This window comes from Hyperoodon ampullatus (genome assembly GCF_949752795.1).
Source record: "Hyperoodon ampullatus genome assembly, chromosome: 11".
In the NCBI taxonomy this organism is placed as follows: Eukaryota; Metazoa; Chordata; class Mammalia; order Artiodactyla; family Ziphiidae; genus Hyperoodon; species Hyperoodon ampullatus.
In genome coordinates, this window is record NC_136924.1 from 27,005,183 (window position 1) to 27,021,256 (window position 16,074).

The 16,074-nt window shown below is 47.3% G+C and overlaps 1 protein-coding gene across 1 annotated transcript in view; it reads left to right on the top strand.

Moving 5' to 3' along the window:
* STAB2 (stabilin 2) overlaps window positions 1-16,074 on the top strand; it is a gene marked incomplete at both ends in the record, with an annotated part of 93,093 nt that overhangs the window by 38,366 nt on the left and 38,653 nt on the right. The window contains 9 exon segments of the mRNA XM_079714889.1: window positions 1,346-1,541; window positions 3,224-3,319; window positions 6,570-6,615; window positions 7,881-7,957; window positions 11,143-11,268; window positions 11,865-11,938; window positions 12,623-12,694; window positions 14,358-14,477; window positions 15,487-15,534. Of these exon segments, the coding sequence (XP_079571015.1) occupies window positions 1,346-1,541; window positions 3,224-3,319; window positions 6,570-6,615; window positions 7,881-7,957; window positions 11,143-11,268; window positions 11,865-11,938; window positions 12,623-12,694; window positions 14,358-14,477; window positions 15,487-15,534 (855 nt within the window).

The following is a 16,074-nucleotide window of genomic DNA, read 5'->3' on the forward strand; positions in this document are numbered from 1 at the left end:
GGCTCTAGGCATGCGGGCTTCAGTAGTTGTGGCATGCAGGCTCAGTAGTTGTGACGCACGGGCTTAGTTGCTCCACGGCATGTGGGATCTTCCCGGACCAGGGATCAAACCTATGTCCCCTGCATTGGCAGGTGGATTCTTAACCACTGTGCCACCAGGGAAGTCCCCCTTTGCATGTATTCTTTCTGCCACCTCCCATTCCTCCTTATTATCTTCATTACCACTGTCATTCAAAGTAGTAGCGGTAGCACTAAAATTCAGGACAGCCCTGCAAGTCAGCACATTGGTGAAAGCTGCAATATTCTGTTGCATGATGAAGAAATAGAGGGGGGCTTCCCTGGTGGCGCAGTGGTTGAGAGTCCGCCTGCCGATGCAGGGGACGCAGGTTCGTGCCCCGGACTGGGAAGATCCCACATGCCGCGGAGCGGCTGGGCCCGTGAGCCATGGCCGCTGAGCCTGCGCATCCGGAGCCTGTGCTCCACAACGGGAGAGGCCACAACAGCGAGAGGCCCGCGTACCGCAAAAAAAAATAGGAAAAAAACAGAAACAGAGGGACTGAGAGGCTAAGAGGATCTCCCTGTTCTAACAACAGAGGAAATGCCCCATGAGCGAGACAGGAAGTGGGCTGCTCTCCAGGGAAAGAACAGGTGTACCTGGTCATTTAGAAAGCAGGACCCCAGAGCTAGGCACCTCTGATCTGTTACTTTGGAATCTGCAGGAAAATTCTTTATAATGTCCTGTCTTGCTTCTTTCGCAGAAGACTAGACACAGCCTCTGCCTATCCTGCAGAGGCAGGTGATTTGGCCCTTAGTTGTGGAGCTTGCAGCTGCAGGAGATTTTGTGTTTTAATGCACTCAAGAATAAAGGCAGGCGCAAGCAAGCAGATATCCTGCAGGGCTTCCCTGAGCTAAGAGAGAGTCATTTATAGAATGTCAAATGTCTCACCCACCTTCAGAACCAGATGAAATAACACACAGCGCAAAGGTGCCAGGTGTGGGGATGGCGAGGCCCCTCTGGCATCACTCGCGTTATTTTTACTTTGTTCCCGCTGCCGCTCATCCTTTCTCGCTTTTCTTCGGCCTCGCCCCCTGCTTGCCTTTTTCCTTCCCCTCCTTCCTGCCTCCTCGGCAGAAGCCTCCACGCTGCTCCTGGCACGCCTGGAGATTGCATAGCCTCACCTGGTTCTCGGGCGCTGCTCCCCCCGTCCCTCCCAACCCCTCCATGAGGGGTCAAAGCTACGGACACACATCCAGTCCCACCTGCAGGATGTCCACACCATGGCTGGACAAAACCAAAGGATGGAAGTGTGGCCTTGTCCAAGCCCAGCCTGGTCCTTCTCTTTCAGACGAGAGAATGCTGTGCGGGCTACTTTGGCCCCCAGTGCCAGCCCTGCCCAGGAAAAGCCGAGAACGTCTGCTTTGGGAACGGCATCTGTTTGGACGGAGTCAACGGCACGGGCCTGTGCATGTGTGGAGAGGGCTTCAGCGGGACAGCCTGTGAGACCTGCACGGAGGGCAAGTATGGCATCCACTGCGACCAAGGTGCGCACCCTCCCCGACCCAGGCAGGCTGCCCGAAACCTGCCGGAAATGCAGGAGAAAACAGTGATTGGGCACGTGCTCCCTCACCAGCCTGTCTCCGGGGCAGACTGGAATCCACCCCATTATCATGTGAATTACAAGAACTTCTGTGTTGTGTCATTTGCAACGGGGCGGTGATTCCAAACATTTTCAGTTACTAACCTGGACTTATCAACCCTCCCCAATCTGCTCACTGACATTCTCCAACCCACCCACGTTTCTGTATTTGCCTGCGTGTGCTGGTCCTCTGTGGGTACGCTCTGTTTTGGACATTGCTTGATAGTTTGAAAAGCAGATCTGTGCACATTATCTCATTTAATCCATACAGGAACCATGTATAGTTGAGTATTCGTATCCCCGTTTTACAAATGAGGACTTAAGGCAAAGAGGTTGAATGACTTCCCCCAAGGTCACACCTGATGAGATTTGAATGCACACCCTGCTTCCCTCCAAAGCTTTGTTCTTGAATCATGTCCCTTGCGTGAAGGTCACTCTATTGATTCCTCTTCTGCCAGCCACATGCTTTACGTTGTTTTCACAAAAATCATGATCTGTTTTAGCCGAGTCCTCCGCATTCTCTCACCCTGACTTCCTTGTGCCCAGGGACACACACCTCTGAGAGGGCTGACGTGGAGAAGGGGTTTCCTAATCCATGATGGGAAAACAAAGCATTTTTTCTACTTTGTATTAAAAACTACATATTTGGGCTTCCCTGGTGGCGCAGTGGTTGAGAGTCCGCCTGCCGATGCAGGGGACATGGGTTCATGCTCTGGTCCGGGAGGATCCCACATGCCGCGGAGCGGCTGGGCCCGTGAGCCATGGCCGCTGAGCCTGCGCGTCCGGAGCCTGTGCTCCGCAACGGGAGAGGCCACAACAGTGAGAGGCCTGCGTACCGCAAAAAAAAAAAAACCTACATATTTGACCTGGCTATTGCTGTTTTCTCAACAGCTAGTCCAAGCCAAACAAAATCAATATATAATTGAATCATTATAATCGGGCCGTATAATATATAATTGGCATTATAGTGCTGATTTTTTTCTGTGTTATATGGAAGAATTATCTGCTTGCATTTATGCAGAATTTCCTAACCTAGGATCCATAGATGACCCTCATAGGGTCCAGCACACCCCCAAGGCTGAATGCTTTTTTCTGAGGAAGGCATCCTTAGCTTTTATCCAGTTCTCAAAGAGGCTCACGATGTTGCTGCGAAACAAAGGAATCGGCATTTCTATGTTGTCAAAGAAAGTGGTGCCACACCGGCTTTATAGGAAGCGAGTGGGCTTCCCCCTGAAGTCTACTCTAAGTAAACAAACATGGCTGTGTCCCAAATGGGTCCCGTATAACCATGATTCCTCAGATAACCTCAGTCAAAAACACTCTCACACTGCTTGGGTCACTGCCCCACAGTGCTACACAGTCCCCAGACGGAGGTCTTTGCTGAAGCATGACCTGATTCACCTGTTAGCCCCCTCCTATGCCCCCGCCCTTCCTGGGAATCCACCCCCCAAACCCATGAGCAACAATGATCATCTAGAACCAGGCAGTAGAATTATGTGCACCGAATTGAACCTTAGAATTAAATGTAAAGTGAATTGTTGAACACAGGTCAGAAGTCTGACAATGTGTGGGTGTTTTTCCACTTAGCGTGTACTTGTGTCCATGGGAGATGCAGTCAAGGACCCACGGGTGACGGCTCCTGTGACTGCGACGTGGGCTGGCGAGGAGTGAAATGTGACGACGGTAAGAGCCAGCCTTTCGGTACTTATGATCTGTTCTTAGCCTCACTTCTCAGCAGCTACATGTTTTTCTCCTTCTAAAATAGAAATGGCATCTTTATTTCTTCCTTTGGCGATAAGGTAATTCCTACTTGCAGCCAAAAAGATTGTAAAATAAAGAAAAGCATTAAAAAGGAAATAAAAATTACTCATACTCCCAAGACAGGGACAAAACTATCATTAGTGTTTTGTATTGGCCTTCCAGCCTTGTTCTAGGTATATAAATGTGTGTATGGGACTGTACTCCTCACATAGTTTTGTAGCCTACTCTTTCACTTCACAATATATATAATCAGTATCTTTTCATGTGAATAAATATAGATAAATATCATTTTTCTTAATTTCCATACAATATCCCATTATCTGATTGTACTATGCCTCTTAAAATCAATTTTCTGCTATCATAAACAGTGCTGCAATGAGTATCTCATTCATATATATATATTCGTATATACATTCATATATATATTTGCATTTGTCTTATTAATTTATTTGGTTAAATTCCTTGAGATGGTGAGTTAGAAGCTGGCAGTTTGGGGGAAAGGTTTGCTGCTTACTGCCAAGTTGTCCTCCAGAGACTGTATCAATTTATTTTCCCCCCAGTAGGGTCTGAGCAGGCTCATTTTCCCCAGCCCCCCACACTGCACTGATGGCTCCTAATGTGCCCCCATGAGAATGATGAGAGGGGAGAGAATTTCAGGCAGAAAGAAGCTTGTGGTACAGCCCAAAGATGTGGGAAGGCTCTGCACATCTACAGGACCAAAGGACTGCAGAGTGGGAGGGATGTAGAGGCAACGAGGAAAGTGGAATGCGAACAGGCTAGAGGTGTAGGCAGGAGTCAGCTCGTGAAAGGCTAAGGACGGCGGACCTTCTGCCGAAGCCAACAGGAAGCCATTCAAGGGTTTTGAGCAGGGCGGCAATGTGATGAGATCTGCATTTTACAAAGATCATCCTGACACTGGGTTGGAGAGAATACCCCTGGAAGCAGGTATCAGAGAGTCCCCCTCACCTGGGGCAGGGGCTGGGGAGGAGTCACAGGTGCCTGTCAGCCCATTGAGGGCCCCAGGGATGTGGGGCTGTCAGAAGGAGTGTCTTTGCCCAAAGCTCCAGGTGATGTTAAAATCAAGAGAACTCAGATTTTGTTGAAAAGCTAAAGTCGGAAGTGTGAGTGGTCTCGAGCCAAAAAGACATCCTAGAGCAGATATCAAATGCTGGTGTGTGGAGCCAGGGTTCAGAGGGCCTGGGAAAGGGAAGCAGGGAGCAACAGGGTCACATAAACAGGAAGACAGCCTGGGGGAATCCCTAGATCAAGACATAAGCGACAGCCAGGGATAATCTGGGGGTTTACCCTTGACTGTCATTTATATGCTTATAGGAGCATGGTGTATGGGAGGACCAACCACATTTAAAGGGACAGGGAACAGTCTGGAGGCTGTGACAAGTTTTCACGCCCGTCCTCCTGCTCCTCTCACCAGCAGCCCTGTGATTCATCTCTTTGCCTCCTGTCCTATTTCCCTCCGTTCCATACTCCACATTGCGCCAGACAGAACTTTCTAAAACATAGATATCTTAGTCTGTTCTGGCTACTATAACAAAGCACCGTAGATTGGGTGGCTTGTAAACAACAGAAAGTTATTTCTCATAGTTCTGGAGGCTAGAAGTTCAGGATCAAGGTGCCAGCATGGTTGGGTTCTAGTGATGGCCCTCTTCTGGGTTGCAGATGGCCGTCTTCTCATGTTATGGCAGAAGGGGCAAGGGAGCTCTCCAGGGTCTCTTTTATAAGGGCACTAATTTCGTTTGTGAGGATTCCACCCTCATGACCTAATCACCTCTCTAAGGCCCGACCTCCAAGTACCAGCACATTGCAGATTAGGTTTCAAAATAGGGGTTGGGGAGGGGGGACATAAACATTTGGACCATAGCAGCACTGTTACCCACCCTCCCCAGGACCTGACAACCCGCTCTGATTCTCCATAGCCTCCAGTAGGAGAAACTTCATTGCCTATAGGAGACACACCTTAGCAAGGTGTGGTACAGAGCTGTTCACCAATTGGCACTCACTCAGTTTTCCAGCCTGGTCTCCACTGCACACTCTGCTTAAGGGGCTTCAGTCTAGTAATGGAAATAAATGTTCAGTCGTGTTCAGAAAATTGTGATATGAGAGTGCAGAGTAAAGCGCCTCTAGACCAGACTAGACTGTTCTTTGTTGGCATGCAAACTCCCCACTCCCAAGCCATGTCAGACATCCATTCATGGATCATTGCACTCCTTCCTCTGAGGTCAGATAGGGGCACCACATCCTTTTCAAAAGAGCACACCATGTAGTCACTACCAATTAACTGAAGTTGGCTCAAAGGTTTAGAGCAGATTTCAGAGAGGAGGACCTAAAAGGTGATTGGGATTTCAGAGATAGAGAATGGAGAGAAAGAGATTTCCAGGCTCAAGGAAGAGCACACATAAAGGCACAGAATTGCACCTACTCTAGCCCACTGGAGCCTGTAAATGTTCCCTCTGACACAAAACAGACCACTTTCACAGCCAGGTGTCTGTTTCAGGACCTTCTATACAACCAGGCCAGGCCTAATGAGATTTCTTTCTCAAAAGCTCTTAGCCTGAGCAACCAACCCAGTGGGTCCTTTTTCTCATCTCTAACAATTTCTTTCTGCATCTTCCCCTGCCAGGAAGTATCTGTTAGCTGGGCATCCAAGGTAAAAACATAATGCTGTTCCAGGAAAGTTAGGAACTAATTTGACAAATAGGTAGTGAGTACATGCTGCATGCCAGGCTCTGGACTATTTCTGCACATGCAAAACAATAACAACAACAACTTCATATTAATTATAATTAGTATTTGCTTATTTATATCACTCTGTAACAAGATGATGAAAAATTAGAAAGAATAAGGAACATAGGAAGTATAAATAAAATAGAAAATTAAGCCCCGGGGAGGGATGTGCATCCTCACCACCCACCACGGGGACCGGCACACAGGAGACACTCCATTGGTGTATCTGACCTTCAGATTTGGCTCTGAGCTCCCTAGAAGCCAAGGTAAAAAAAGATTTACATGGTCACATAGTTTTACATAGTTCACGTGATGCATACCAGTTACTTATGAGGAAGTAAATCTTTTCCTAGCACCAAGTACTAAAAGAAAGTTCTTGAGTGAGATTTAGTAAAGAAGGGCTGACACAGCATTTGGTTCTCTTTTTCAGAGATCACAAAAGATGAATGCAATGGGACCTGCCACACCAGTGCCAAGTACGTCCCCTTTAGCCTCCTTTGGAGGCGATGCAAGGTTTTTTTTTTGTTTTTTTTTAAACATCTTTATTGGAGTATAATTGCTTTACAATGGTGTGTTCGTTTCTGCTGTATAACAAAGTGAATCAGCTATTTGCATACATATATCCCCATATCCCCTCCCTCTTACGTCTCCCTCCCCCGCTCCCTATCCCACCCCTCTAGGTGGTCACAAAGCACCAAGCTGATCTCCCTGTGCCATGCAGCTGCTTCCCACTAGCTATCTGTTTTACGGTTGGTAGTGTATATAAGTCCATGCCGCTCTCTCACTTAGTCCCAACCTACCCTTCCCCCTCCCCGTGTCCTCAAGTCCATCCTCTACGTCTGTGTCTTTATTCCTGTCCTGCCCCTAGGTTCATCAGAACAGTCAGAAAGAGAAAATGCAAGTGGGGGGGCGGTTTCCTAGTAGCATGTGTCCACCCAGGCCCTATCTTTAGGGAAATAGTTTCCTGAGACTATTTCTGAGGATTTATGATTAATTTAAGTACGAAACTAAAAACAAGGCCACCATCAGCTTGCAGATCCAGCCTTTTGAACACGCTGCCACCTGAGTTAGCTGACATGCTGGCAGAGTGCCAATTGTTACCCCCATTCAAGCCACAGGAACTCTTTCACAGAAACAGAGGGAGGCCGGTGGGCCTCAATTTCTTCAAACCTTACTTGCAATTCACAGCCAAGCCTTCCTTCTTTATAATGGAATTTCATAATCCTAACTCCCAGAGGGGTTTAATGGGTTAATTAATTAAGAGCCCAGTAGCTGGAGTTAGACCTGAGTTCAAATCAGCATCTGTCATTTCCATTGACTGTGTGACCTTGAGTCACTTATTTAATGCCTCTAAGCCTTGGTTTTCTCATCTGTAAAATGGGAATAATGATAATACCTACCTGTTAGGGCTATTGGATACTGTGTAGGTTACATAAAATAATGTGTAAAGCACAGCTCCCAGCACATAGGATGCTCTCTATAGATGGGCAGCTACCCTCCTTATCCTTGGGCCAATGCCTACATATACACACTCTGTAGTTTGCCTGATAAATGACTCCAGTTTTAGCTGCTTGTGGCAGGGCCATGCTAGGGATGGACTCTCCTCCCAAGCCTTAGGCGGGACCTCAGGGTGCCTCATGGGGGTAAGAGCTGGGATGCTAGGGATGAAGGGGTATTGTGAGTCCCATGGTGGGGTGCTGTGCGTTTTTCTACAAACCCCACTTGCCCTTTCTTGCTGCAGCTGCCTTCTCAATCCGGACGGCACCGCCTCGTGCAAATGCGCAGCAGGGTTCCAAGGGAACGGGACGGTCTGCACAGGCAAGTCAAGAAGGAATTTGCTGGGAGGAGAACAGCATGAGCTTGTTGAGAGATCTGTGTTCTCAGGCTACATGGGCAGCTGCTGCCAACCACTGATGGTGAACTGGACGTAACAGGGCAGCTGATCGTGCCCGGGGAGCAGGACACCTGTTCACGGATAGGCGTGTTGGTTTGGGAATGTGTGGGGCAACCACCCCCGTTCTTTTCTCCAAGGCTTGGCTACAATTGGAATCATCTGGAGAGCTTTAGAAACCACTGATGTGGCTGGCCTAGGATGTGGCCTGTGTGGGGGGACTCCGGAGTGGGATAGAAAGAGGCTTGAGCCTTGGTTCTTCCCCCCAGTCCCCACATGGCCTTGGGTGGGTCTCTAAACTACCCTGGGCCCTCTTAGCTCACTTGTAAAATAAACGTAAAATTCTCTCCCCTTGCAGAGTAGTTTGGGGATGAAATGACCTCTCCACGTACAACAACAGAATGAGGCAGCTGTTAAAAACAGCCCCAGCGTTAGACTCCCTGGGTTCGAATCTATGTTCTTATAGTTCGTGTCACCTTGGGAAAGTTGCTTGACTGCTCTTTGCATCATTTTGTCATCTGCAAGTTGTAGCTCATAAGAGATCCTCCATCACTGGATTGTTGGATGATAACCTGAATTAAATAATACCTGTGAAGTGCTTAGAACGTCCCTGGCCCAGAGCACTCACTAAATGTGAGCTAGGGCTTCCCTGGTGGCGCAGTGGTTGAGAGTCCGCCTGCCAGTGCAGGGGACACGGGTTCGTGCCCTGGTCCAGGAGGATCCCACATGCTGCGGAGCGGCTGGGCCCGTGAGCCATGGCCGCTGAGCCTGCGTGTCCGGAACCTGTGCTCCGCAACGGGAGAGGCCACAACAGTGAGAGGCCTGTGTACCGCAAAAAAAAAAAAAAGAAAAAAAGAAATGTGAGCTAATACTCTCACGGTGCCCAACACATATTTGGTGCTAGAAAAATGGAAACACTTAGCACTGTGTCCAGGCAGGCTTCAGTGCAGATTGTGGTGGAGCTGGACAATGACCACACCAATTTGCTTTCTAGACCATCTGACCCTGGGGATTGTCCCCGATGTTCCCTGCAGTAGGATGTATACAGCATGCCAGTGAAGACAGCTGGAAAGGCAAATAACTGTAATGCTTCTCTTGCCCCCTGCTTTGGGGAAAAATAACAAAAGCAGAGGACACAATATAACAACCAACATTTCTATAACATTTTCAATATACATTATCCAAACCTGTAAGTAAACCTATATAGGTGGATCCCAAAATTCTTATTAATTTTAGTGATTTGACCAAAGTCACACGGTGAATGAAGGCCAAGCCAAGACTCAAACACACATCTTGGGTCTCCAGATGGATCTAGGTCTTTGATCCACTTTGCATTAATTTTTGTATATATTGTAAGGTCCAAATTCATTCTTTCCCATATGGATATCTAGTTGTCTCAGTAGCATTTGTTGAAAAAATTATTCTTTCCCCCGTTGAAATAACATCTTGGCTTCTTTGTGGAAAATCAATTGACCAAAGATGTATGGGTTTATTTCTAGACTCTTAATTCAATTCCATATAGATCCTTATGCCAGTTCCACACTGTCTTTATTACTGAAGCTTTGTAGTAAATTTTGAAATTAGGTAGTGTGAGTCCTCCAAACTTGTCCTTCTTTTTCAAGATTGTTTTGACTATTCTGGGCCCTTTGAATTTACAAATGAGTTTTAGGATAATCTTGTCAATTTATGCAAAGATGTCAGCCAGGATTTTGACAGAGATTGCATTGAATCTGTAGATCAGATTTGGAGAGTAGTGCCTTCTTAACAATATTAATTCTTCCCATCAATGAACATGGAATGTCCTTCCATTATTTAGGTCATCTTTTACTTCTTTCAACAATGTTTGTAGTTTTCAGAGTGTTTTATAGTTTGTTAAATGGAGTCCATCTTTTAATGCTATTGTAAGTGGAATTGTTTTCTTCATTTCATTTTCAGTTTGCTCATTGCTACTGTACAGAAATACAATTGATTTTTGCCTACTGTTCCTGTGTCCTACACAGGATCATTTATTAGTTCTTATTGCTTTTATTGGATTCCTCAGGATTTTCCATAGCAAGATCATGGCATCTGCAAATAGAAATGGTTTTACTTCTTTTCCAATCTGGATGTCTTTTATTTCTTTCTTGCCTAATTGCCCTGGCCAGAATCTTGAGTACAGTATTGAACAGAAGTGGCAAAAGCAGACCTTGTCCTATTCCTGATCATGGGAGAAAGCATTTGGTCTTTCATCATCAAGCATGATTTTAGTGGTGGGTTTTTCATCAATGAAAAATGTCCTTTATCAGGTTAAGGAAGTTCCCTTCTATTCCTAGTCTGCTGAGTGTTTTTATCATTAATGGTATCGAATTTTGACAAATGCTTTTGCTCATTCTGAGAAGATCATGTTTTTGTCTTTAATTCTACTGATGTGCTATATTACATTAATTGATTTTTGGAGGTTAAACCATCTTGTATTCCTACATAAGTCCCACTTGGTTATGGTGTATAATCCTATTTACATATTGCTGAATTTGATTTGCAGGTATTTTCTTGAGGTTTTTGTGTCTATATTCATAAAGGATATCAGTCTGTAGTTTTCTTTTCTAGTGATGGCTTTGCCCGGTTTTGGTATCAGAGTAATACCGGTCTCAGGATGAACTGAGAAGCCTTCCCTCCTCCTTCAGTTTTTAGAAGAGTATGTGAACTCTTGGCACTTATTAAACGTTTGGTAGAATTCACCAATGACATCTGGTGCTTTGCATTCTTTTGAGCTATCCAGATTTAATCCAGTGCCTGCCGTTTTTTTTTTTTTTTTTTTTTTTTTTTTTTGCGGTACGCGGGCCTCTCACCGTTGTGGCCTCTCCCGTTGCGGAGCACAGGCTCCGGACGCGCAGGCTCGGCGGCCATGGCTCACGGGCCCAGCCGCTCCGCGGCATGCGGGATCCTCCCGGACCGGGGCACGAACCCGCGTCCCCTGCATCGGCAGGCGGACTCCCAACCACTGCGCCACCAGGGAAGCCCCAGTGCCTGCCGTTTTGAAGTCTTTTCCATTTCTCAGTGATTCAAGTAAACACGCATCAATGTCCCTCCCCCCTCCCCCTGCCGTGCTCTGTGTCATCTTTCTCTTCTATAGCAATCAACGCCTGTGAGATCAGCAGTGGAGGTTGTTCTGGCAGGGCTGTCTGTAAAAGAACCACCCCAGGAAGGCGGGTGTGTGTGTGCAAGGCAGGCTATACTGGCGATGGCATCGTGTGCATAGGTAGGTACCATCCCTCACCCGCGATTTCCAGCTGCCTTTAATTCTGACCACTCGGCCCAGGTGCTGTCTGATTTCTTCACTGTACATTGACTCGTTTTCCCTTTGCTGCTCATAAGCAATCGGCCAGGAAACGCTTAACACCAAGCAAATATCCTGCTCCGTACCACAATGTCCTCCTAAATTTAGCACCTACCGATGATTCTTCTCTGAACCAATTATACTGTGATGGTTACAAGTGGTTTTTGGTTGTTTTGTTTTTAATTCCTACATCTCTTCATTCATAGCACGTTAAATGGGACTCCGAAATTGTATTATTTTGAGTCCTTGGCTGCAAACACTCGTGTTCAGTCAATAGAGGGACAGAGTCAGGCCCGCAGACACGCCTCTGCTGGCACAGTCCCACCCCTGCGGAGCTGACCACAGCTGGTACCCTCCCTGCTGGGTTACTTCCGCCTCAGAGTCGTCAGAAAACCGAATCACGCCTTGACACTTGCTCCCCTCGGTCAGTTAGCCATCCTGGCCCGTCCCTCAAGACATTTTTGTACTCAAAAAATGAGGCTTGACTCTCATGCCAGGTGTTGCTTTTTGTTTTAAAGAGATCAACCCGTGCTTGGAGAACCACGGTGGCTGTCACCAGCACGCAGAGTGCACGCAAACAGGACCCAACCAGGTGAGCTCTGCCTCTGTGGGGGGCCTACGTTTTCCTAGGAGCAAATTCCTGGGTAGTTAGACCCAGGCCTGAGGACAGACCTCTAGGGAGCAGCAGCATGAAATAAATACACTAGAGGAGATTCTGGAAGAATTCCCCTGGAGGCCATACTTTGGGAAGCAGGAGAAAACGGGAGGGGGGCAGGGGACAAGGGTACACAGGGAGAAGGGCCTTCCCTACAGTGGGAAGAAGTGGCGTGTGCAAACACCACATGGATCCAGAAGCACCTAGAAGGTCTCCAGCAATGCTCTCCTTTCTTTCAGCTTTCTGATGCCCAGAATCTTACCATTTTTCTTTGGCTTGAGGCTCTGAAATGCATGTGCCACCGCAGAAGATAACGGTGTTAAGGCCTCTGTCAGCCACGTATTCCCCAACCCCGTGCCCCTTGCGGTGCCTTCCGCGGGGGCAGGTTTGGGGACGTGGGGAAATGTGAGGGCTCCAGCACAAAGGAGGGGAGAGGTCGAGGGGTGAGAAGACTCAGGCGGGGAAGCTGGAGGCTCGGGGACCCAGGCTGTGCCTCCCTCAATCCATGTCACGTTGTGAACGAGCAGGAAATTGCATGCATCAGAAACTGGATGATGACCAGAGCTGACAGCCAGCAGAACCTCTCTGTGAAATGACCCATTTCCCCTTCCTCCTGGACAGGCCGCCTGTAACTGTTTGTCGAAATACACTGGAGATGGGAAGGTCTGCACACTCATCAATGTCTGCTTAACCGTGAGTACGGCCCCCCCGAGGTCTGGCCTGCGGTGCCCCCTTCTCCGCGTCTAGGGGCGGGGCATTGAGGTGGGCCCCGTCAGAGCTGCTTCTGGGCCATTTCTCCCTCGTGTCCCAGTTGCAGTGTTGGAGAAACTCCAGTCTCTGCCTCCATCTTCACGTGGCTTCCCCTCTGTGTCTGTGTCTCCTCTTCTACTGAGGACGCTTGTGGTCTTAAGACCCCCTGGTTAACCTAGGACGATCTCATCTCAAGATCCTTCACTGCATCTGCAAAGACTCCTTTTCTAAACAAGGTCACATTCACAGATACCAGGGCTTAGGACGTGGACATAGCTTTGCAGGGGGCCACGATTCAACCCACCGCAGAGCAGAAAGAACAAAGGTCTCTGCCCCAGCTCACAGAGTGAGCACCCAGCACAGCCAGAACTTGAGCCCACGTCTGTCTGACTCAGAGGCCACACCCTTGACCACTTCTCTCGTGGTGCGTGGTGCTTGTTCCTCCCGTGAGGCACTGATCCCCCGCAGGGGCCCGGTTCACACACCTTCCTTCCTCATTCATGTCACTGCCCACCTGAGAGCCTCCTGCTGTGGGCGTGAGTACAGCACAGACAGCCCGTAATTAAAGCCCTTCCTCTCCAGTCCAGGTCCCTACTGTCCCCCGTGCTGGTCTGTTTCATACTGACTGCCTTCCAGCTGATGACTTTTCCCTTCGCTATGATGGATTAGAGTTCAGCCTAAAGCTGAGAAGTATCCAACATGCTTGATGCCTTTCTAATTAACCCCCAGGTGCTGAGAAATTTCCCATTTGGCAGCTCTGGGCTGATCTATTCAGGGCCAGAGATCTGCTGGGATGGGCTGCCATCTTGAGATATGGGCATACCTCAGAGATATTGTGGGTTCGGTTCCAGACCACCAAAACAAAATGAATATCGCAATAAAGCAAGTCACAAAAATGTTTGGTTTCCCAATACATATAAAAGTTATATTTACACTATGCTGAAGTCTATTAAGTGTGCAGTAACATTATGTCTAAAAGACCAAGGTATGTAAACCAACTATACTTCAGTTAAAAACAAAAGACATGGGCTTCCCTGGTGGCACAGTGGTTGAGAGTCCACCTGCCGATGCAGGGGACACGGGTTCGTGCCCCAGTCCAGGAAGATCCCACGTGCCAAGGAGCGGCTGGGCCCATGAGCCATGGCCGCTGAGCCTGCGCGTCCGGAGCCTGTGTTCCGCAACAGGAGAGGCCACAACAGTGAGAGGCCCGCGTACCGCAAAAATAAATAAATAAATAAATAAAAAGACATTAGGAGTTAAAATAAATAAATAAACAATGTACATACCTTAATTTAAAAATATTTCATTGCTAAAACTTGCTAACCATCATCTGACATCGCCACAAACCTCCAATTTGTAAAAGCCGCATTATCTGCGAAGCACAGTAACAGAAGGTGTACCTGTGTAAGGCTGGGGGAGCGGGATGGCCCTTATAACTGTAGAGAGTTGGAAGGCAAGTTCAGGAAAAGGGCGAGTAACGCAAGCTGGTCGGTTAGAGAGTGAGACAAAAAGTAAATGTCAGTACAGAATCGCTGCGTGAACATTGGCAGAGCTGGCAAACTAACTGGTCTCATTCCTCTCCCCCACTCCTTGGAAATTCTACCAGAAAAATGGCGGCTGTAGTGAATTTGCTGTCTGCAATCACACCGGAGAAGACGAAAGGACTTGTACTTGCAAACCTAACTACATTGGGGATGGGTTCACCTGTCGTGGCAACATCCATCAGGTAACGTGAGGCATGTTTCCATAAAGTAAACTCCACCTTCCTCCCCGTGCGAAGAATCCAGGGAGCTAAGGAGGGTGCAAGAGTTTTGTTACATATAAAACTATAAAATACGAAAGACTATTTTCATATAAATGGACAATGAAAAGAAATTGTATCTCCCAGTGGGAATTCAGTGATTCAGATCAACAGTTCTAGAGTCAGAAACACCTGGGTTTGGGCTTCCCTGGTGGAGCAGTGGTTGAGAGTCCGCCTGCCCATGCAGGGGACACGGGTTCGTGCCCCGGTCCGGGAAGATCCCACATGCCGCAGAGCTGCTGGGCCTGTGAGCCATGGCCGCTGAGCCTGCGCGTCCAGAGCCTGTGCTCCGCAACGGGAGAGGCCGCAGCAGTGAGAGGCCCGCGTACCGCAAAAAAATAATAATAATAAATAAATAAATAAAACACCTGGGTTTGAATTCAGCTCTGCCAGTTAGTAATGTGGCTTTGGGCAGATTATATCACCTCTTTGTGTATCCGTTTTCTAATGTGTAAAAGAAAATAACAATGGTACCGGCCCCAGCAGGTTGTTATAAGATTTCAATGAGATGATGTGTGTAGTGGGCACAGAGCACACAGTACCTCAAAGGCATCGCCGTGATGTGGATTGTTGGAGTGTGTGTGTGTGCACACCCTCGGGCGGAGAGGGTGGAGCCTTGTGGTACTTGTAAAGTTCTACCCATTACAATGTGATCATCCTGTTATTTGGTTAAAAGAGGGTCTAGAGCATTCTGGCTGATCAAATATTCTTATTGATAAAGAAACTAAATCTGCCATAAACCTATAACGGAGTTTTTTAATATTGAACTTTTAAAAATGAGTCATCCTGAACATCAACTGTGAGCCTGTAGATGAGGCAGATTTCCAGTTGAAATGATGGTAGATACTCTCAGTCTCAGAGAATTCTTCCTCCAATGACATTCTGGTGTATAATTCATAGATGTTCAGTGAACCTTCCTTGTCTTTGTTTCCAGGAGCTTCCCAAGAACCCCAAAACATCCCAGTATTACTTCCAGTTGCTGGTAAGAATGGGTGTGTCTGTCTAACTAGAAGAGCTGGGTCTCAAGCCAGATATGGGATAAATCTGTAACCTCCAGAGTAGGTGAGAGTAGAATGAATCCGGGAAACTGCATTTCTGGACTAGGCTCTGTGCTGGTCATTTGTGAACTTCTCAGGTGGACAGCATAAAAGAGTGGAATAAATGTTGCACTAGCCCACTGCACATGTGAGAATGTAGTTTATTAAAAAAAAACTGCCATCATACCTGTGGAGACAAGAAGCATTACTGGGGCAATTGGCTAATTCTCCCAGTGAAAGTCTTAAGTTAGATCTTTCTGCACCTCTTACATCAGAATACATTCCAGATATATTGAAGAATAAAGGATTAAAGTCTAGAAGACCTAGAAGAAAATATAAGTAACCGTAGGATCTTAGCATTGGCAAGAAGACAATCAGAACAGTAAATCATCTTATTGCTTATATTTGTATTGTTATCCCAAACAGAAAACATTTAGTATGTGGAAAAGACACTGGAAAAAATTATCTGGAAATAACAGAGCTCC